The following is a 21,463-nucleotide window of genomic DNA, read 5'->3' as shown; positions in this document are numbered from 1 at the left end:
CTGCATTTAGATCCACCTCATTAAAAAAAATCTCATGATATCTGTACACTTAGATCCATCTCATTTTTTTAATCTCATAGTATGGCTGTATCACAGTGGTTCTCAATCTGAGGTGATGATGTAACTGCATCTCCAGCCAGGAGACAATTTTGGTTATTACAATGAGGGATTGTTACAAATACCTAACACAGATAGAGGCCAGGAATGCTGCTAAATATCCTCCAATACACAGGATAGTCCCCCACAACAAAGAATTATCTGGTCTAAAATGCCAAGAGTGCTGAGATTGATACCGTGTTCTGTATAATAACTAAGTTAACCAGATCCTCTGTTGGTAGGAACTTAAGTGGTTTCTAACAGTTTGATATATAGACAATGCTGCAATGACAGTTGTATAAACTGAAGTTCTTGGTTGTGATTGTGGCTGATATTAATGGCAATTGACACTGGCTTCCATGTCAGGAATAACAGGGAGTAAGGGAGACTCTGGTCAATTGCACGCACATGCCCAGTTGCTTCTTGTTTCAGCTGCCCCTTGTCCTGTGGGAAAGTGGAGTGCAAGTTGCAAGTAAATTTGAATTTCACTTTTTGTCCTTGCTCTCACAGGAAGTGAACAGGCTTCAGAACACTGTAAAGTGTTCATATAATCAACAAAAGGAATGTTTTGCAGTCACACATGCCTGGATTTGAATTGGGACCCCTGATCCTTAGTTGTTCTATAACCATGGATTGTACTTGGCCTCTCTGACTCTCACTTTTCTTACCTATAAAATGGAGATATCTTTACTTTCTTCATGAGACTGTAATGGGTAAGCAATTAATTATGCATTTTGAAACAACTTAAGCCCTATACAAGTATCAGTTACTAGTGGCTCTCCATATTGGTTCAGGAAAATAAAAAGTAGCCCTCTATCAGTAAAAGGCTGGGAGATTCCAGATTTAAACTAAACGCTCTCTGAAATCCGGAGGGCTTGGGTTTTTCCATTCCATGGCTACTCAGGGGCTAGGCCGTGAGGTTGTTGGTGGGTGATCAGTGCTTGACCAGACTAGGACCCAGGGGTCCGGGCTAAACTCTATGCTTTCTTTCATATCAAACGTCACAATCCACAAACCCTGGTAAGGACTAAGGAGACGCAACCCTGAAAGACGATGCATGAAAACCTAGACGTAGGGAGAGAGTCGGTGTGTGTAGTCGGGGGAGGAACATTAGAGTTGGCGCCGGAGGGAGGAAGAGTCTGAAGCAGTGGGAGAGCAATGGAGCGCAGGAGCTCCCCATCGTGAATGAAAGTGGGGCCCAGTGAAAGGAGCCAGCCAGAGGAATTTCGGTTCCCGCCCCACGACTCCCAGCTTTGACTACAGTTCCGCCCGCAGACGCCCTCGGCCCCTCGCCCCGCCCCCGGGGGTAATCGGTCCGTACCATTATGCCCTCATAGGGGTGGACGTGAATCGTGAGGCTAGTCCTGCAGAGGAAATCTAAGTTCTCTGACAAAAAATAGGATTATGTATGTTATTGCAAGGTTCTTAGTTATTAAGTTTCCTTTCTCCCTGATAGGATCCTCCATCCTCCCTGAAGGGTGGCAGGAGTCCGGCCATGCTTCTCCCTTTCCTTTCCGCATTTGGTGCATTCCTCGGGATACGTAGGCGGGGAGGCGTACATAAACCTCGACGCAGGAGGCGGGGTTGCTCAGTCCTCGAGGCGTCGGTGCTCTGTAGCGTTGGAATTTTACTGCTACTCGGCCTGTGCGCGCGTGCGCGGACATGGCCTCAAACGGTAGGTGAGGGCGCGAGGCGGTGGTGGCGCGCCGGCCCGGGGCCTCGTTCCCTCCCACTTGGGCTTTTGTTTTTCGGTGGGACTCAGGCGGCGATCGCGTGTAGGATCTTCTCGCGTCGCTGGCGGGGAGCAGCGAGAGGGGTTGAAGGGGGAGGCCAATGTCGCCATTTTGTTTCCCTCTGGCGCCTTGCGCGGGGCGGGAGGTCCCCCCTTCGCAGCTTTTTTCCTTGAGGTGGGGGTTGGGAGGGACTCTTCTTAGTGATTGGAAACGTGAGAAACGGATGGAAATGCTCAGCCCCCGTAGCCTTTTCTCCCCGTGGTCCCCGGGCCCACGCTTGGGCCCGCTTTGTCGCAGTGCTGCATCCGGGCACTCGGTGCGCGCACGCGCTCTGCTAGCCCCTCCCCCCTTTCTGGCGGCGCGAACCCCCCTTCCCGCCTCGTTTAGGCCGGGCTTTTTGTCGCGAGACCCTCGGCTTGAGGCTCCGCGGCGCGCGTCCCGTGTGGGCCTGGCCCCCGGGGTCCCTCGGGAAGGGGCGGGACGGCCTGGTTCCCGCCTGGCTTGCCACGCGGCCGGGGGTGGAGGATCGGGATCAGGGCCGCGTGCCCCCTTAACGGCATGGGGGGGGGGTCCTCCTGTGGGTATGAGGACTCGGCCCGAGGCTTTTCCCGCCTAAATTTACTCTTGGAGAGGTAGGAACTGAAAGGAACGGCCGCCTGAGGCCACACCCTCTCCCGATCCTTTTCCTTTTCCTGCGGGGGAAGCGCCTCGTTTCCTGTACGGAGGAAGTGATTTGATCTGGTCAGTGCGTCTTCCATGTGGCGTTTTAAAAGCGCTTTCGCTACCTTGGGTTCCCCGAGTCTCCCCACAGCTCCGGGGCAGGCAAGGGAAATGAGAAACGGACTCGTTGGGAGCCATAGGGCCGGGGACTTGAGTACTGGTTAACTTGCCTCCCGAGGCAAGCGCTTTGACGATGATCTCTGTCGTTTGGGATCAAACAGCTCTCTTCTGATCAGCTGGCTTTGCACTAAAAGCCCCCTTTTCCGGTCTCCCAAGACTGGCAATGGATGAAGAATGGCCTCTTTTGAGACATTCTTGTTCTTTGGGTTGAGAAAGTGGAGGCTGCATTCCAAATTCTGCCTCTGGCTAGAATTAAAACCTGTCCTGCTGAAGCATGTGTGTGACTTCAGCCTGATTGTTGGTGACACCTTCCTCGTTGAGCAGGTGTGAGAAGTAAGTGCTTGTAAATTTGTGCAGTTCTTGACATCAGTTTAAGTTGCAGAAAATTGTAGCTGTCCACCAAGACTCTTGGTTTTTCCAGTACTTAAGGCTTCTTGGTCTGTCTAGAAAGGCAGTTTTTCTTTGCGGTTCTTTATTGTAAGAAAACTTGACTTTGGTCTGCCAGCTTACCCCTCTCAACTAGGGTTTCATGAGGGAATTTATGCCCTTTTGGGTAACATAGTTTTGTTTGTTTTCTTATCTGGGAGCCCTGAGGCTGGATTAAGGCCTTTAGTTCTAGTCTACTCTCTTAGGGATGGCTGAAGGTAATATAATCGTATTTTTCTTTTGCAGACTATAGTCAACAAGCAACCCAAAGGTGAGTGTCATTCCTGGGCTTCCAGAGTTTGTAGAGGGCCAGGGTGGCTAAAGTGTCTTTTCCTGAGAACGCTGTTTTTTTTTCCTCCAGCTATGGGGCCTACCCTACCCAGCCTGGGCAGGGCTATTCCCAGCAGAGCAATCAGCCCTATGGACAGCAGAGTTACAGTGGTTATGGCCAATCACCGGACACTTCAAGCTATGGCCAGAGCAGCTATGGTAGTTCTTATGGACAGACCCAGAACAGTGAGTCTCTTTTTTAGTGGGTCACCCCGCCTCTTCCTGTTCTTTCTGAATGTTGCTTTTCTTAAACCTAAGCAGTGCTGAAGTGTTGAAACTGTCCCATGTTGTTTTTCCCTTAACGAGTCTATGACCCTTAAAGCTCTTTGGAGTTTGAGTCCTTTCAAACAGAAAGGAAACCAACCTAATTGGGTTGTAATTGTTTTCTTTTATTTTGTTTTGACTTTTTATTTTTATTTATGCTGCACTTTTACTATTTCCCCTAAGCATGAAAATGAAATGTGAGTGAGAGTATTCCCTAAAGGGAGAAAAGTTTTAGGCATTTGATACTTAAAGGGAGAAAATGATTTGTTTGATGTTTGAAGTTAGACTGCTGTATATTACATGAAACACAAGGAGATGGAATTTTCCCTGAGGTCCTGAAGTGTAAACAATATGGGTTGTCCTATTTGTATTGCACACAAACAGGGAGGTTAAATGCTGTTAATGAGTAGGGATTTCTTGGGTTGTGATTTAGTGGTCCTGGAGTATGGCTTTGGTGCGGGTGGGATGAGATGGGAACTCTGGAGCTGGTAGACTTTGGAACGTTGGCTTCGGGTAGAAGAGAAGGGTAACTCTGAGTTGCAGGGTTTCCAGGCAGCTTTTTAGAGGCTGACTTTCAAGTATGGGTAGCATTAGGTCGTATATAATGTTTTCTTCAACCCATTCCTTGCCTCTTTTTTTCCCTCATGGCTTTTGTGATTTCCTTTTCTTTACCTTGTAGCAGGCTATGGCACACAGTCAGCTCCCCAGGGTTATGGCTCAACTAGTGGCTACGGCAGCAGCCAAAGTTCTCAGTCGTCTTATGGGCAGCAGTCCTCATACCCTGGCTATGGCCAGCAGCCAGCTCCTAGTAGCACCTCGGGAAGGTAAGGAGTTGTTGGGGGGGAGAAGGAGAGGACCGAAAGGTTAGGGGTGACTTAGCAAGGAATGATTATGTGATCAGCAATAGGAGTAATCATGGGAAGTAATTGGGAGGGAGGGGTCTCTATTGGGTACAGAGAATGGACTGTGCCAAAAGTGAAAGGACGTTTTGGACATGTTGACATTATAATTCTTTTTCTTTTTCCTTAGCTACGGTAGCAGTTCTCAGAGCAGCGGCTATGGCCAGCCCCAGAGCGGGGGCTACGGCCAGCAGTCTGGCTATGGTGGACAGCAGCCGAGCTATGGACAGCAGCAGAGCTATAACCCCCCTCAGGGCTATGGACAGCAGAACCAGTACAACAGCAGCGGTGGTGGAGGGGGTGGTGGAGGTGAGAAGGTGTTTTCAGCTTTTTCTCATACCTGTTTTCTGTAAGGGTTTGTGTTTTGTTTGACCCTTACCCTAAAAGTGTTCTTGAAAAATCTTACGTTCTTGTTTCCTAGCTTTCTTATTGTTTTCTGTTACCATTTATCTCTAGGCACTGTTGAATTGATTTGTGCCACTTCGCAGTCTTTTTTTTTCTTAAAGCATCCTTTCTTTCCTGACAGGTGGCTATGGCCAAGACCAGTCCTCCATGAGTGGTGGCGGCGGCGGTTATGGCAGTCAGGACCAGAGTGGTGGCGGCGGTGGCTACGGGGGAGGCCAGCAGGACCGTGGGGGCCGCGGCCGGGGCGGTGGCGGCGGCGGTTACAACCGCAGTGGTGGTGGCTATGAACCCAGAGGTCGTGGAGGCGGTCGTGGAGGCAGAGGCGGCATGGGGTAGGTGTCTTGTGAGCCAGGGAGTAACATTAGTGGGAAGTGTGGAGGGTTGCATGAATCTCCCTTAAAGCCAGTCTGTTAGTGCATGGTTAACCTTATTCTAGGGATTTCTGAGGGCTTTGATTTGGGAACATTGACTGTTTCTTCTTCATACATCCCCGTTTTATTTTTGTGAGAACTTGGGAGCCTGAGCTTCCACACCCACACTTCTATATAGAGACCTGAGTACTGACATCTCAATTTCTAAAGAAAAAGGAAAAACCTGGGGGTATGTGGATTGGAGTCATTGATACGCTAGGCAAGAAACATGGAAGTAAAGGCTTCTTTCTTTGCAAGGGCAACCGATGATCCCACTCCTGGTAGTAGGGAAACTTGTTACTTGTATTCCCACGTGTCCTCTAAGGGAGTTAATGGTTGACCTACTTGAGGTTCCGGGAATTTGCTACTCTCTCTTCCCCTATTCTGTAGTCACTTGAATCCACGAGCTTGATTTATTTGCACTATTTTGACTGACAGTAATGATCTGTGTGTGACTTGGTTTATGGGTCTATCTGAAGTGTGCAGACCTTTTGGACAAAATACAATATGCTTGACAGTGGTATCCCACCTATTTGCTCCACTGTCCCCCTTCCCCTGGTTACTTGTCCAACTGGACCTTCTTCCCCTTCCTGCTGAAGTTGAAGTAAAACCTTAGATTTGATGTTAAAGCATTTATCAAATCTGGTAAATATGATTTGAAGGACCCTACTCTGTCTCCCTTGAGAAGGGGAGGAATGTCAGTGTGTTACTCTTTTTTGGGAAAAAGTAGGATTTTTTAAGCGAATTTGTATATGGTAAGTATTCAGAGGTGGGTGGGGGCAGTCTCAAAAACTGTACAAAACTGAGGAAAACTCTGTTGTGTGCGTGTGTTTAATGCAAAACTTTAAAAAGAAAAACAACTGTTATGTGACTGTTAACTTGCTCTGCATTTTATGTGCCACAGGTATGAAAGGTGACATTGCAAAATACTCCGCTCTTCTCGCAGTGTAGAAGGGGTGACCCCGGGGGTGGGGAGAGATCAAAAACAGCTCAGTAGTTAGGGTAGGGCTTAGCTAAGTTTGTCTCGCTTTAAGGGGAAATTGCCTTTGGTTTTGACTTTTTATGGAATAGGGTTGGGTCTGCTTGCTGCTTTCAAAGCAAAAACCACAAAAATGTGTTCAGGGCTACCCCAGTCTGGTGTGAAATGTCTTCTGGGTAAATCCGGGGGTGTAGGGTTTTTAAACCAACTACTGGGTTGTCAACCACTCGCGACAAGAGGAAAAAACATCTGCTACATCGGAAGAACGACCAAGGAAAACGGGTCTTTTTTTTCCAGAGGAAATAGGCATATAACCTTTTAAAGCAAGAATTCTTAAAAATTGTGTCTGAGAAATTGCACACATGTGTGTGACATGCTCAAAGGTCAGACAAGGGGTGGTCAGGAAGGGGAATGTATTTTAGTAGCCACTTTGTATCATTTTCCCAAAACACCTACCCTTGTTTGGGGAATGTTGAACAAAATCAAAAAACGCCCTTTGTAGCCGTTGGAAGCTTCATGTCCTTTCTTCTAACTTGTCTTCTCCAGCGGAAGTGACCGAGGTGGCTTCAATAAATTTGGTGGTAAGTGAACAGAGTTTCCAAAATTCCCAACTCCCAGCAATGCTTTGTCTGATTGTTCATTTGCAGATGTCTTAGCGTGTTTTAAGTGTCAAAGGTTTGGAAGTGTCCAGAACACCTCTAGAAAGGTGTGGGGTAGAATGCCACCTGCTGCCAAATGTGTGCTAGCCTGGAGGCAGGCAAGGGTAAGACTCAGCAGTCATCTGGTACCAAATTGGTTTGACCCAGGTTAATAAGAGGCGTTTAGTAGGCCTCTGACAGGAGTGTTGCCACACCTGGCACTTAGTGATCACCGTTACGAGAAACTGGAGAGAGTGTGCTGGAACACGTGGTGCCAACTTGGCTTTAGGATCCTTTTGATCAGTGTGTCCAAGGCTAGTGTGTGTGTGTAACAACCTCCAAATGTTTTAATTCTGGACGAGGCATGTGAAATATTGCCCTGCCCTGAGGATGGTGATGTTGGTATATATTTATACGTTAAATACTGAATGGTGTCAATGCAATTCTACATACATGTATTTAAACTCAACTCAGATGGGCAAATAGAAACTAGCTCTGGGAAGGAAGGTGTGCACTACTTCCAAGAAAGGTTGGGAGCATGTGTGGCTCACGGGAAATAACCAGGTCTTATAACAGCACAAACTTGAATTCATGGAAAAATGGCAAATTTGAGAAGTCTCCCAGTAAGCTGGAACTTTTCTGGTTTGGTTAACTAACAAAAGGTTTCTTGATTTGTCTCAACATTTAAAGCCAAAGGCTTGGGTTCATGATTTAGGTGTCATTGAGTGTGGGTACAATACTTATATATGGTGAATTCAGATAAACTTTGGTCAAAGATGGTCTCTGGAAAAAAAAATAGAGGCTGCATTATGGAAATAAGATTTCTGGTCTGTTCCCTGGGACATGCTTAAAAATACAATAGCTATTATGTATGATTCTTATTTTCATGTGGTTTTGGGGGAAACAACATGGTTTTAAGAATGGTTTCTAAAGATGAAATTAAAAATTGTTCCATGAGAGATAAGTGTCTTTGGTGTTAAAAGTTTGGAGAAACTGGACGCATATCACATTGCTGGTGGTGAGCCCATTTCTCTCGGGTGAGAGAACAGGGCCAAGCTATGAGTTGGTTTGTTAACTTCAATGGATCTCCCTCCTGGCCCTCCCAATCTGTGCTGAGGACATTTACCAGCCTGAGCTGGGGGAGGCAGCATTTTCTGAAGTGTGGAGTTGTCCCTGTGGGGACTCAAGTTACATACAGATCTTAAGAAAAGGGGCCTGTGTCTTCCCCAGACCTGCCTAGGATTTTCTCTGGGCGGGCAGCCCAGGACAGGGTTTGGAGTGAGGCTGTGAGCACTTACCCGATACTTTGCAAAAGTTTGGATTTGATGTTATCTTTTTTCTTGAGGTCTCTACCTGTTGACTGACGGCTCCTCTTTCCTTGTTTTTTGTTTTTTGTTTTTTTTTTTTGTTTTTTTGTTTTCATGTCACTTAAGGCCCTCGGGACCAAGGATCACGTCACGACTCTGGTAAGTCCACAGGTGGCATGAAAGAATGGCTAAGCTGGTAGCAGGACTTTGACTGGATGTTCTCTGAAACTTAAAAAAAGGAATCTGAAAAAGCAGGAGTAGAGAAGAAGGGAAATGCGGGGAAGAGAGTTGAGGTGTAGTTGTACTTAGCAGTGGTTTATAAATGAGCATGTATCAGAAATAACTGATAGGGTGATTTTCTTACCCAGCAATTAAGTAGGCCTGGGAGGAGCTGAGAATTTGCATTTTTAACAAGTCTCAGGAGATGCCGATGCATCTGTGTGTGGACCGTAATCCTGAACTGCTGGTTTAATTAGTGCTTTTGTGAACATGGATCATGACCAAATTAGTGAGCGAAAAAGACATAAAGGGAAACATTTAGTGTATTTTTTGTTTTAATAATGTTTGTATACTGGATTTTAGTGTAAGATAAGCTTCTTAACTTGGCTCTTCAACTGAAAGTTGACAAACAGTGGTGTACTTTGTGGTCTTGGGCAGGTAGCTCCTGAGCCCTGTTTTTTTTTTAATGAGCAACATGTTTCAAAGGGTAGTTGTAAAATTAAGCTTTAATTTGTGAAGTGGCTAGCATACAGGCACTCAGATAATGGAACATGAGGAATGGGGCTTTCTTTCATTTGTCTGACTTAAACCAAAATATATTGCTTGCTTTCAGAATTTTTTTCTTTGAAAGCTTAGTATCAAGTATTCCTTAAAGTTAGGTTATTAAGAGTCACTGACTTGTTTTATCTTTTTTTTTCTCTCTTCAAATTCATGTTACCTCCTGCGTTCTACAAGCAGAACAGGATAATTCAGACAACAACACCATCTTCGTGCAAGGCCTGGGCGAGAATGTTACAATTGAGTCTGTGGCTGACTACTTCAAGCAGATTGGTATCATTAAGGTACCTGTGGAGCAGTGGGTGCTTTCTCTCAAGTGTTGCAGGCTTTTGGATTTCACACCTTAGTAAGAATGAAAGTCTTAAGGGCTGCCTGCATAATTTGTTGAGGAAAGAACATTAACTGTTGCCATTTTTAAAAAGACATCACCTTTTAACCCAAAAAGGCATAACTGACCCAGTTGATAAAAAGGGAATGTCTAAAACTTGAATTTGTAGTCTATAACCTTTAGTCTCATCTTTTAATATTGAAGTGGGAAACAATTATAGTTGATAGCTTTAAGTTACAGGTGAGATACGGAAGTATGGTTATGATAGACCTCAGGTTGTGGAGGTGGAAGGTGGGTAGTGCTATATCCTGTAAGACTGATGTTATCTCATGTTGCTTTCTTCAGACAAATAAGAAAACGGGACAGCCCATGATTAATCTGTACACAGACAGGGAAACAGGCAAGCTGAAGGGCGAGGCAACGGTATCATTTGATGACCCACCTTCCGCTAAAGCAGCTATTGACTGGTTTGATGGTATGTGTTGTGAGGAGGCTGGCAGTGGCGGTGGGGGATCGGGCAACCAGCATTGGGAAGCAGGCTACATTTTGAGGATTTCTTTAAGTTGTCTAACACTTTCTACTATTCTGGTGTAGTCTTATTTTTGTTTGTCTCATGAGAGTATGAACTTAAAGGAAGTCCACTTAAAGGAAGGCAGGGTCTTCCCTTGATTGTACCGTGTGCTTTTGGAACCACAGGTCTTAATATATACCTCCTTTATTTCTTTAGGTAAAGAATTCTCTGGGAATCCCATCAAGGTCTCATTTGCTACTCGACGAGCAGACTTTAATCGGGGTGGTGGCAATGGTCGTGGAGGCCGAGGGCGAGGAGGTGAGAAGCTATTTCTGCTGCTCATATAATAGGTGATGGGGAGAGAGGGGAGGCAGGGTGGGTGTTAAGGGCTTGCGTGGAAAAGGTTAGCTTAGCCATACTTGGAAGGGGAGCAGATCCATACTTGTATCTCCACTAGGACCCATGGGCCGTGGAGGCTACGGAGGTGGTGGCAGTGGTGGTGGTGGCCGAGGAGGATTCCCCAGCGGCGGTGGTGGCGGTGGAGGACAGCAGCGAGCTGGGGACTGGAAGTGTCCTAATCCGTGAGTGAAATTTCTTTTTCTCTCAGCCCTCTTACCTGTGTGCTCTTTGATATTATGGTAGAATTTGTTTTCCAGCTAGTAAATGTCAAGGCTACGCTGATGGGGACAGGCTTACCTAGGTAAGGTGGCTATAGTGGGAGAGGCACTGGACTAGGTTCAGTAAGCCACAGTTCTTGTCTGGCTCTGCTCCTGAGAAACAAGCCTTTTTTTGCCTTTCTGAGGCCTCAGTTTTCCTTGTGTGTCCTTAAATTCCTTGCAGTCTTCCTTATTCTAGGTCTTGGCTATTCCCCCTCCCCCAAACTAACTGTCTTATTTTCTTCAGTACGTGTGAGAACATGAACTTCTCTTGGAGGAATGAATGCAACCAGTGTAAGGCCCCTAAACCAGATGGCCCAGGAGGGGGACCAGGAGGCTCTCACATGGGTAAGGAAGAGGCAGAGCTGGTAAGAAGAGTTGGGATCAGATAGACCTTACTGTTTAGCAAGGAGGCTAAAGGGGGAAGGTAGGAGGGATTTGGGGGATATGATACGGGGATGTGATACACCCTGTTTCTTTTTCCCTAGGGGGTAACTACGGAGATGATCGTCGTGGTGGCAGAGGAGGCTATGATCGGGGCGGCTACCGAGGCCGAGGAGGGGACCGTGGGGGCTTCCGAGGGGGCCGGGGTGGTGGGGACAGAGGTGGCTTTGGCCCTGGCAAGATGGACTCCAGGTAAGTCAGACTCTAAATTGAAGTGAAAGTAGAGCAACTGAACAGAAGTCATGGGATTGCAAGGTTTTTAGAAGGTGGTTTGGTTTTGAGGGCTAGGTTGGAAAGCTGAGACTGTAACCACATTGGGTGGGGGAGGAGGGAAGGAACATTGTCTGGGGAACTTATCTGTAGACCCCCATTTACACCCTATAACGTATAGAGATGAAGTATTTCTTGGGGTTAGGTAGCAGGGGCAGATAGGATTTTGGGGGTGGGGTGGGTGGAGAAGTTGGTGACTCAGACCTAATGGATGCTCTTTCTTGCAGGGGTGAGCACAGACAGGATCGCAGGGAGAGGCCGTATTAGCCTGGCTCCTGACGTTCTGGAGCAGCTTTTCTTCCTGTACCCAGTGTTACCCTCATTATTTTGTAACCTTCCAACTCCTGATCACCCACGGGTTTTTTGTGTCGGACTATGTAATTGTAACCATACCTCTGGTTCCCATTAAAAACCATCATTTTAGTTAAATTTTCTTTCTCTTCCCCCTCTTCACTCTGCTGGAGGTTTGATGTCCAGGTCAAGAATGTGGGGAGTTTTCCTCTGCAGGTCAACCTGCCTAGCAGGAACTGGAATAAAGTGTTCGATACTTGGTCCAGGGGAGAAGAGGTCAAGTGGTAGCCTTGAAAGTAGAGATCAAACTTTCCTGTCATGGCAAAAACATGGATGAATGAAAGGGTAAATGAAAAAATACACGATGTATTGCCCCAGGTTTGTCCAACTACATGGAGGTTTTCCTTTTACCGTGTTAATTTATACACTGATTTTAGTGAGTTTATTATTTATAGTGGTTTTGTTTTTTTGTAAGGACTCTTGGCTCTTGTGACACTTTATTGAGGGTGGGGCTCAAACAAATTAGGGTTCCTTTGGGGCAGTATTCAAGCTTCACTCTGACTGGAGCACGATGTTAAGCCAGTTGGGTTTTTTACAGGAAGGAGAGCACCTACTTAATGGTAGGTGTTCTGTGGCTTTGCTCACTCTACTCCTGGCAGAAAGCGAAGGGCATGGGTTATGTGACTCAATCAGAAAATGGTAGATGCTGGATTGAGTCTGTGCTGACTTCATTTTCATTGGCATTTCATTCTGAAATCTTTCTTTTGAAGGGGACAGACTCCTGTCTCAAACATTGTTCGGTTAGGCCTTAAGAGGATGCCAGGTTTTAGGGAAAGAGGCTTGGGAATGAGAGGAGATGAAAAGGGGGCAGGTTATCTGGGAAACTGAGGTAGAGGCAGTTTTTTCTGTTTCAAGGTGAATGGGCTCGCGGCCCCCGCCCCCCCCCCCCCAATTTTCCTTTGGCAGGTATCTGCTGTAGGGAGACTATGGTCTAGTTGGGTAACGTTCACATCCTGCCTATACACAGAGGACTGTCATTGGTATTTTGAGAAAGAAAGGTGGAGCCGATGAAACCTCAGAATAGTGCCCCTCCACTTTGCATACTTCTGCTGACCCCAGCCGTCCCTTCTTTTTTTTCAGCTCAAACTGTTTAAAAAACTTGCCCAGGCCTTCTGATCAGTTGTGCAGCATGAATTTTAGTTACATAGAACTGAAAATTAACAGCCAGCAGCGGAAGAAAAGGCTCTAAGCTGTTGGAAGCACAGCTTTTCAAGTACCTGGGAGCCCTGGTTGGGAAGTGCTTTTCTCTTTGTTTAATAAAATAGTCCAGTGTGCTCTTTGGAGGAGTTGATTTCATCCTCAAATCTCTGTTGACTGGAGATGGAAGTTGCAGCTTTGTCAAAAGGAATAGCTGCTTTCCCCTCCCTGCTGAGTAGGCGTGCTTTACCAAGAGTAGGTGGAGAATGGCTGACGTTCTCCAGGCAGCCGTTTGATTAGGCGCAGTGAGCTTGGTACACGTGAGAAGCCAAGGACGTGGCTGTGGCGGTGGTTCTCTCCCTGTTGTGGTCACGCTGCCTCTGCTGTTTTGTTGATGTGCTGCTGCTTATAACGATGTTTTGTTTGAATGGTTTGATCCATGTCTCTTGAAAAGTTTTTTACGTGTTCACCTGGTAGGGGTTAGGCTTTGGTTGTGTTTCCTTCATCCCTGCTGCTAGTAGTGAAGGGGGGTTGAAACTCTTGGTGAGACCTGAGTACTGACTGGGACTGTTAGCATTTAGTTCTTATGTCCTTTAAAGGGCTTCAGTGATTGATTGGCCTGACGCTCAAGTAAAAGAAAACTGGGCCCCAGGTACCTAGTGGGTAGATCCAGTTTGGGGGGCTTTTCCAGGAGAATGGATGAAGACAACAGAATGTTGGTTCTGAGGCATTGATTCTGGTGCCAACTCATCAGTGGTGAGAAAGTAGGCGTCTCACCCCCCAGGGCTTGGATTTTGGGCCCTCTGCTCTGCTGCATTCCCTTGTAAGCACTAGGCCAGTAAAAAGCCACTCATGTTTCTCTGATGAGGATCCTAGGCTAATCTCTTGAGTTGTAAAGAATACATTATTCTTACTGAATTATTGAAAATGGTCTTCAGTGTTGGAGCACTAGGTACCTGGCTTTTTTGAGACAGGCTAACTAGTAGGAAGAAGTGAGGGTGGGATGTGAATGGGGAGAAGTGTGCTGCAGATCTCTGCCTCCTGATTTAGTTCTCCAGTCTTTCATCTATTTCAGTAACTTGGATATAGGGCTGAGGTTAAGTCATGGATGGGTCCAGTGCATATGATTCAGTACATCACATCTTTATCTAGGCGTGCTGCTTCCCACTTCAGTCTCCAATCAGTCATCCACCAGGGGTTTTGAAACCAAGCCCCAATCCCTGGACTAGTCTGCCAGATGCTCAACTCAGTGTGATGTGTGGGATCCCACCTGCAGCCATTCCTCTCCAGTCTGCAGAACTCAGACTCCCTTTTGTACCTTTGGGCCTTCAATACTTAGCCTCTTTTCTTTCATCTTTAACTTTTTATTTTGAAATGACTCAGACTTGGAAGATTTCCACAGAAATCACCTTGTTTACCTCCCCATGCGGACAGTAATCTTTGTGGTGCTGGGGCGTGAGAGGCAGGGAAGTAGTGTCAGATGGATCTTGCCAGGAGATTTGATTTTAGGGCTGGTAGGAATTGGCCCTCAGTCCTGTGGTGGTAGCACAGGTAAGGGCTTTCAAAGACCGTTGGATCTAAGATACCCAACATTCTTCAGGCGGGAACAGACAAGCACGCATCACTGAAGGGAGAAGGAGCCGGGCTTTCCAGGCAGCGCCCTGCACGTGCACCGCAGGGTGGCAGTGTTGCACAGCTGTGCTGATTCCCTGTAGCTGTTCTGTGCAGGATTCTTAGGGCTTGGCTGCAGGGTGGGGGCCTGTCTGTCAGATCTGTCCCAATGGGCTATTTTCTTCGTTTCGTTTTTTTTTCAGAAGTTGAGGGAAAGCCAGCCCATCCTGTGTACTGTCTTCCTGAGTGAAAAGCAAGGCAAATCCCTCTGTGGGAAGACCTCTGCAGACCTGCCACAGTCTGAGGTGGCAGAGCTAAATCCTCCCAGTAGCAGTGTGTCTTAAGTTGAATACATACGTGAATCTCTTGGCAGTTTGGTTAGCATGTGGATTCTGATTCGGTGTATGGGTCCAGGTGAGGGGCAAGCTCTCTGGCGGTGTTGACACTTGCTGTTTCAGCAGCACACTTTTAGAGTCTTGCTCTGAAGTTCCGCAGAGACTCCGGTTCTGTATCCCCTCCACCTTCCCTGTGAAAGGGAACTTGATTCTGTATGTGGACAGTTTGAGCTGGGAGCTAAGAGGAAGGTCACTCACAGAAGGCTGGCTCCTTTGGGTTTTCTAATTCTCACAGGCCCAGTGAACACTGACTATTGTTTGTTGTCTTGTGATGCTTGGAGATTTGGGCAACAAATGTCAATTTTTGTTTTGAGGTGTTACTCTAGGAACACAAACATCCTAGAGATCGTTGTTGACACTAATGTACTTGCTGCAGGCCAGTTGCTGTTCGGTGGTGAGCGGTCCAGTTGTTCCTACTTCATAGAAGGGGATGCTGAGGTACAAACTAGCCTTAGTCTCATAACTAAGGGTGAGTGGGGTAGAGTAGGGATTTGAATCTGTCCTTTGGCTGTGGAAGTTGTGTCCTTAACCACCATGCAGTGGCTGATAGAACTCTTAAAGCTCCCCCCCCCCCGCCCCACCATGAGAAGGAAAAATAAAGCCCCCAAGAAGCCTTTGAACTTAGGGAGCTGTTTCTTCCAACCGTTTCTTTTGCCTCAGGTCTGCACTGGTTTTTGCAGCTGCTCTGCTTGAGAATCAGTGCAAGGAAGTGGTAGCTCCATCCCATGAGAAGTATTAGGTTCCTGTGGTTTTAAAAGAAATCCTGTTAGACACTAGAGATACACAGTGACTTATTTTTTACATCCAAGGCACCGTACAGAGGTTGAAAAGACATCTTTATGGGGCGCACTCTAACGGAAGAGTCCTGTGTGAAAACAGACATGACAGTTCGGTTCGCTCTACCACAGACCCTGTGGGAAGTGCCACTGGAGCGCAGAGGAGGGCCGCCTTGGTGTGCTGGGACGGCTGGATTTCAGGGTGTCTGGAGTTACGGGACCAGCATGTGCTAGGGCGTGGGGCGTGAGCAAGTGTTGGGATCGTGGGGTAAGTGAAGAGGCAGATGAGAGAGGTTCAATGGGATCCTTAAGGGCCAGGCTGGAAAGGGGAGCCTCAGTGTCCTAATGTTAGACGTGAGACAGTCTATTTCCGTGATCAGTTTTGATCACTCAGGCCCTTGAAGGTGGTTGACTAGAAGCAGGGAGAGTCAAGAGATCTGTTGTAAGGCATAAGACAGGTGGGAGCTGTGAAGTTGAGGAAGAAGGCAGTTGGACATGGAAGAGCTGGCATCAGCAGGATGAACTAAATCTGGGCTTTATGGAACATGTCAGGGTTTCTTGTTTTCTGGTTAGGCTGCTGCTGTTGCCATATGTCAGGATACAGGGATGGTGAGAGGAAGACAACTTCAGTTTGGGAAATGGTAGGTCCTTTCAGAATGTTCATCTCAGGGATTGAGTAAGTCTTAGATTGTAAGACTCAAGAACATTTGGTAGAAAAGGGACGGAATGGGGAGCATCAGCATTTATTTTATGGTGTGGCTGGCTAAAGAAGATGCCCCCACAGGATCCTGAGTGTTAGGGATTGTTCCCACTTTTCGGGAAGCTCAGCTTTCCTCCTGGAGTCCTGAACAGCATTAGGAGCAGTCCCATGTGACTGTGTAGCTTTGACAGTGGTCATGTTCTTAGCTCCTAGATAGCTTCCTTCTATCACTGTTTTTTCCTGTTGCTCTGGTGATCCAGTAACCAGAATAGGGAAATGTTACACAGACTGTGGTGCTGGTTGGGGGTTGGGGGTGGGATGTACATAAACACTGCATTTGCTAATTGTGGCATCTAGGGAGTGAGGGTGTCCCAGGTGGAGTCTTCAGACAGCTTTGTTCATTCTGGGCCAGTGTGTCGTCGTGGATGGCACACCTTGTACCCTCAAACGTGGATTCCTGTGTTTGATGATCTGACTGCTTAGGGTAGGCTGGCTTTCTTGGGGGCCTCCCTTTGCTTTGCATCCTTCTCCGCTGCTGCCCAGGCTAGGTGCCTATTTTACACAGGGTATTGTCCTAGGGTCCTGGTTCCCTGAAGGGCTCTGGAAAGACCCTGGGGAGTGCTGTTTTCTGGAGAGAAATACTATGTTCCTTTGTTGGCCAAAAATCCAAAAATCTATCAAGAGAAGAAAAACTACTAGAACTCATTTCCTAAAATTTTGCTTTTATGATTGGCATGTTTTCTGAGCAAAAGAAACCCCTTTCAGCAAGTGGGAGGGAGCAGAGGGAGCAGTGAAGCCTGCTAGTGTCCGTGCTGGAAGAGGCCATACAGTGACACTTGGTGGCCTGTGCTCTTCTGTCCTGTGTATACGTGATACTCTTGTCTCTTCCCCTGAAAGTTGCTCTAATTTTACAGTTTTTTTCCCCCTTGGAAAATGAAAGAGAAGCAATGTAGCTGAGTCTGTTTCTAAATGCATTTGAGAAATCTGGCCCTCCACAGTCCCAGATCCTTTGTACATATCTCTGTTTTAACCTTTAGACCTTGGCCACAGGGCTAACTGTATTGTCTCAAGGGCAGACCCTTGGGGGTAGCATTTGGAGGAACCATTGTATGGTGACTGGGGCAGGAAGGATGAAGTGTGGAGCCTGCTGCACCAGGAGAACGGGCAGTGAAGTAGAGGGTCACCTGAGCCCTGGTGGCATCTAGATACGTAGCTTAGCTCTGTGTGTGCTTTCAGGCTGGAAGTAGGAAAACACAAGTACGAGCTGGTTTTTCATGTATTGTAGATATAAAAAAAATTAGATTCCAGGTAAGTTGGATGGAACAGTGAAGGGTCATATGTAGGGCTGCTGCTGGGGAAGATGCTCAGCTCCGCTCCAGGTCATCCACCAGGTAGGGCTGGGTTTCCCTTAGGCTCTGAAGGAGTAGATCCTTGCAGGTCGTGTTCCAGGCTGGAGCAAAGCTGAAGAGCTTCCTCATCTTGGTTGGGTTGGTGTGCTCTGCCCGCACTGCCTGGTACTGATCTTCTGTCAGGACCTTCCCATACAGGGAATCCAGCACCCCATCCACGTCTGTGACCCGTGCGATGAGGGCCGCCCGATGCTGGTCCACAAAGTGCGGTGCTGGGGCAGGAGGGAGGAGAGCAGGTGAGCTGGCACCCGGCGTGGGTGCTGGGGCCTATCCCTGTTGAACACTGCTTTCTTCAGAAGTTGCCTTGAATGCACCCCTAAGGGACAGGGCTCAAGGTGGGCATTCCCCAGGGCTCTGGGTATAGTGGGAAGTATGTAACTTTGTCTCCCTTTCTCCCAGCCAGGCTCAGCCCCAGGAAGTGTGTGAGTGGGTTGGTGGGAAGGGTTGGCCTAGTGTCATGCTCCCTGGGTGTTCTGGGCCTTGTGACAACAGGTAGACTGCACAGGAGTGCAGTGGGGTGCATCTGGGGAGGTGCCCTGGCAGGTGATCTTGGTTATGAAGGCCTCACCTGGCTTGGCTGCTGCCTGGGGAGGGGCCTTGATCCCAGCTGGCTTTGCTCCGGGGGCTGTAAGAAAATCAAATGATGTCTACAATCTCTGGGGTAAGGGGCCCCTTAGTCCGGAAGCCAAAGTCACTACCAAATGGGGGAAGACTCCTTTCCCAGCAAGAAGAGCTTGTATTAAGGGGTAGGAGGAACAGGAAGTGAAAGAACCCGAGTGGGTTGGGAGGAGGGTGTAGGCAGGATACTAGAGAAGCCCTGGGGGTCTGGACCTCTGCGGAACGTGGGGGTGGGGGTGGGGCACGCTCACCCTTGCGCATGGTCTCCTGCAGCTGCTCTGCCACCTCCTGCATGCCCATGTCACGGAGCACGAGCGCCGTAAGCTCGGCGCCATATGGCTCCAGATAGTAGCTGACCAGCTTGTCGGTGAGGTCCATGGCATCCATGGGCAGAAGTGTTCCCCGCGGGATGCGCCCATAGCCGTCGCGCAGCGGCACCGAGAGCAGCTTCATCTTGAACTTCTTGAGCTCGTCGGCGGTCAGGCTCTCCAGTGCATCTAGGATGGCATCGCGCGTGCACCCCATGGCTCCAGGATCCCCGCTGGTGCCTCTCACCTCGGGTGTCTGCCGAGCGGGAAGTCTGCTCCAGGGCGGGACCTGAAACTCCCCGCCTTCTCTGAACTCTCAACTTTGTCCCAGCCCATTGCCCTGGGGTGTACCCCGTTCGTTTCCATCCACTCCTGGCCATCGGGGGGCGCCCAGACCACTTCCTTCAGCGGGTCCGGGAGGTGGGACCCAAGAGACCAGGTGGAAAAGGGCTTGTGGCTGGTGCCTGCCTCTCCAGGCTTGCACTAGTTAGGACAGACTAGGAACCTAATTTATTGGAGCGCCAAGGCTTAGAATCTTTGAATTCTAGAACGCTGAAATCTCCATATTTTCCCAAAGCTTAGCATCCTCTCTCACATGTCATAGAATCAGAACCATAGAATCCTAAGAGCCAGAACCATGTAGCTTCCCAAATTTCACATGGGAGAAATGAAGTGTGAAAAAGAGGGTAGAGATTAAGTGTATGTGCTCTCTCTCTGAGCCTGTTTCCTTATCTATAAAATGGGGATAATAACACTTCACTGAGCCACTTAGTAAATATACCAGCATAACATGGGCTACCTGATGGTGCCTGAAACCTTCCTGGGAGAGCCAGGATTTGGTTCCTGAGGAGCTGAAATCCTTGGGAAGTGATGACAAGAAACACTTGCAATGGTTGAGAAAATTGTCTATTGGAGGGAAAGTCATGGGTGGAGAGCTACTCTGGGGCTAGGGGGCTTGGCCCAGAAGAGAATTTGGAAGTTGGCATGGGTTGAAATTGGAAGCCAGACTGTGCCCAGAATCCTTAACTTGCTCTTAACATGGCTCTGAAGGCCCTGCTAGTCTGCCCCTCTGGACCTCACCCAGCCTTGCCTTGCACCACACCCTGCCCCGCCTCCATCTCTGAGTTCAACCACACTGGCCTCTCAGTTCTTCAAACGCTCCAGGCTCCTTTGCTTCTCCAAGCCTTTAAACATGCTGTTCCCTCAGCCTGGAGCTCTTTTTCCTCACTCTTTGCCTGACAAACTCTGGAGGCTTTAGGTCTTAAGTTAAATGCTGCTTCCTCCAGGAGACCAGGTTTAGAATCCCTCCAGTTCAAAACACCTACTTATTTGTAGCTCTCATAGCAATTGTGACTAAATTGTAACTAACTTTGTGAATTTGTTTAGCATTGGTCTTCCCTGACAGTCTGTAAATGTGCGTGTCCAGATCATCGTTATATCTGTGGCATCCGGAAGAGTGCTGGGCCTACAGCAGGTACTCATTAAATCTTCATGGGATCAATAATGGATGAATAGGCCTTGTGGCTCAATGGGGATACCAGGAACTGAAGGTGTGCCTTCCATATAAGGAAGAGGCCGCTTCCAGAAGCGGAAAGACTGGACTGAAGCCATACAGTCTCGACTGAATCCCGAATCTCCTTCCTCGGTGGGTATTGGGAAGCCTTCCTTTTCCCCTCTCAGCTGGGTTGTAACAATCACCTTTCCTTCTAGGGATGTGATCCTGACATTTCGGACATTCATTTCTTCACTGGGCATCCATCTCCCCACCACACGATCCCCAGCATCAAGAGAGTGCCCGGGACATAGGAGGTGCTCAGTGAAGAACTGCTAAATGTCGAATAACTGAGGCCATGCTGCCTGTAACATGTTTTCAAGGGCCCTGCTCCCCATCCTTGCGCATTTTGCCCAATCCCGTCTGGGTCGTACTGTGTGTCAACATCCTTGGTCCCACGGCCAGTGTTCCCAGGCACATGGCTGTTTATTGTGCCTCGTCACTGGTCCTCATCCTTTCAGAATCTCCATTGTGTGCACTGTGGCCAGAAGGCTGCATCTTCTTAGCCCACACGTTGATCCTGTCCCTCCCCTGCTCAGAAACCTGTGACCCCTCAGGGCCCACAGAATCAAGTCCAAGTGTCTTGGCTTGGCCTTCAAGGCCCTTGCCAACTTTCTTGGCAGCACCTTCTACCCTGTTGGCCTCTGGACCTCTGCATATGTGGCACCTGCCTCTCTGCTTGGCCCCTTTTCCCTCCTGATCTGCTTGGGGATTTCCTGCCTGTTCTCCAACATGCATCAGGAGTCACATTTTTAAAGAAATAATAAAAATGTGAGCCCCTATTTATACAGGCTGTGATCCTTCACATGCATTTTTTCTAAGCCTTACAACAATCCCTTTGGTTTAGGAAATAGTAGCCCTATTTTACAAGGAACAAGGTTGAGGCTCAGAGAGGTTGAAGGATTTGCCCAAGGTCACAGAGTTGAGGGATCATACAGCTTGTCTGGAGAGCTCCTGAGTCTGTCCTCTGGATATTCTTTGCTGTTGAGATTTCTAGCCTCTCTGCAAAATGAATTATTCCTTGGTCATGTCTGCCGGATGTCCCTATGATGCCACAGTGTTTATCACACCATAAGTGTGTCTCTTCACTCTGCTTTTCCCACCAGACTGAGGACTCCTTGAGGACCCTTTCAGGTCCACAGCACCCACACAGGGCTTGGCACAGATCCAACTTTGAGAAGCCTTTATGGAATAACAAAAGTATCCTAGAATGTAGAATCGTAGAAACCTGCTCCTTTCACATGTGTTAGAATCTTAGAAGCTTTGGGTGTTTGATCCCAATTTAAAAAACAA

The 21,463-nt window shown here is 47.9% G+C and overlaps 2 protein-coding genes across 4 annotated transcripts; one reads left to right on the top strand and one right to left on the bottom strand.

Annotated features, from left to right (window-relative positions):
• The first annotated feature begins 1,668 nt into the window (after positions 1–1,668).
• Positions 1,669–11,742, top strand: FUS (FUS RNA binding protein). 2 transcript variants are annotated; one of them, XM_032460395.1, is made up of 15 exons: positions 1,669–1,771; positions 3,342–3,366; positions 3,457–3,611; positions 4,372–4,513; positions 4,719–4,897; positions 5,115–5,325; positions 6,929–6,963; positions 8,454–8,486; positions 9,285–9,388; positions 9,778–9,907; positions 10,160–10,261; positions 10,401–10,524; positions 10,847–10,947; positions 11,088–11,235; positions 11,541–11,742. In XM_032460395.1, exons 1-15 carry the CDS (start codon positions 1,759–1,761, stop codon positions 11,578–11,580), a joined length of 1,542 nt encoding a protein of 513 aa, XP_032316286.1. In that variant the 5' UTR covers positions 1,669–1,758; the 3' UTR covers positions 11,581–11,742. The 2 variants fall into 2 exon arrangements, with proteins under 2 accessions (XP_032316286.1, XP_032316285.1); XM_032460394.1 differs by having other exon boundaries at positions 4,369–4,513.
• A 5,243-nt stretch (positions 11,743–16,985) lies between these two features.
• On the bottom strand, positions 16,986–18,904 carry LOC102513340 (apoptosis-associated speck-like protein containing a CARD). Of its 2 annotated transcripts, XM_006181480.3 has the most exons (3): positions 18,562–18,835; positions 18,261–18,317; positions 16,986–17,904 (listed from the first exon to the last, which is right to left on the bottom strand). In XM_006181480.3, the coding sequence occupies exons 1-3, from the start codon at positions 18,833–18,835 to the stop codon at positions 17,648–17,650; spliced, it is 588 nt and encodes a 195-aa protein (XP_006181542.1). In that variant the 3' UTR covers positions 16,986–17,647. The 2 variants fall into 2 exon arrangements, with proteins under 2 accessions (XP_006181542.1, XP_006181543.1); XM_006181481.3 differs by lacking the exon at positions 18,261–18,317 and having other exon boundaries at positions 18,562–18,904.
• Positions 18,905–21,463: the final 2,559 nt, after the last annotated feature.

Source organism: Camelus ferus, chromosome 18 (assembly GCF_009834535.1).
Source record: "Camelus ferus isolate YT-003-E chromosome 18, BCGSAC_Cfer_1.0, whole genome shotgun sequence".
In the NCBI taxonomy this organism is placed as follows: Eukaryota; Metazoa; Chordata; class Mammalia; order Artiodactyla; family Camelidae; genus Camelus; species Camelus ferus.
Note: the sequence above shows the minus strand (reverse complement) of the source record. Positions and strands in the feature narration are given on the sequence as shown.

Bases quoted from the DNA above. Each gene is read 5' to 3' on its own strand.
- FUS (XM_032460394.1), top strand. The intron at 3,367-3,456 runs GTGAGTGTCATT...TTTTTCCTCCAG, and splicing joins AGTCAACAAGCAACCCAAAG to CTATGGGGCCTACCCTACCC. The intron at 9,908-10,159 runs GTATGTGTTGTG...TTATTTCTTTAG, and splicing joins AGCTATTGACTGGTTTGATG to GTAAAGAATTCTCTGGGAAT.
- LOC102513340 (XM_006181480.3), bottom strand. From the start codon at position 18,835: ATGGGGTGCACGCGCGATGCCATCCTAGATGCACTGGAGAGCCTGACC. The intron at 18,318-18,561 runs GTGAGCGTGCCC...ATTTTCTTACAG, and splicing joins GCAGGAGACCATGCGCAAGG to CCCCCGGAGCAAAGCCAGCT. The intron at 17,905-18,260 runs GTGAGGCCTTCA...CTCCTGCCCCAG, and splicing joins CCAGGCAGCAGCCAAGCCAG to CACCGCACTTTGTGGACCAG.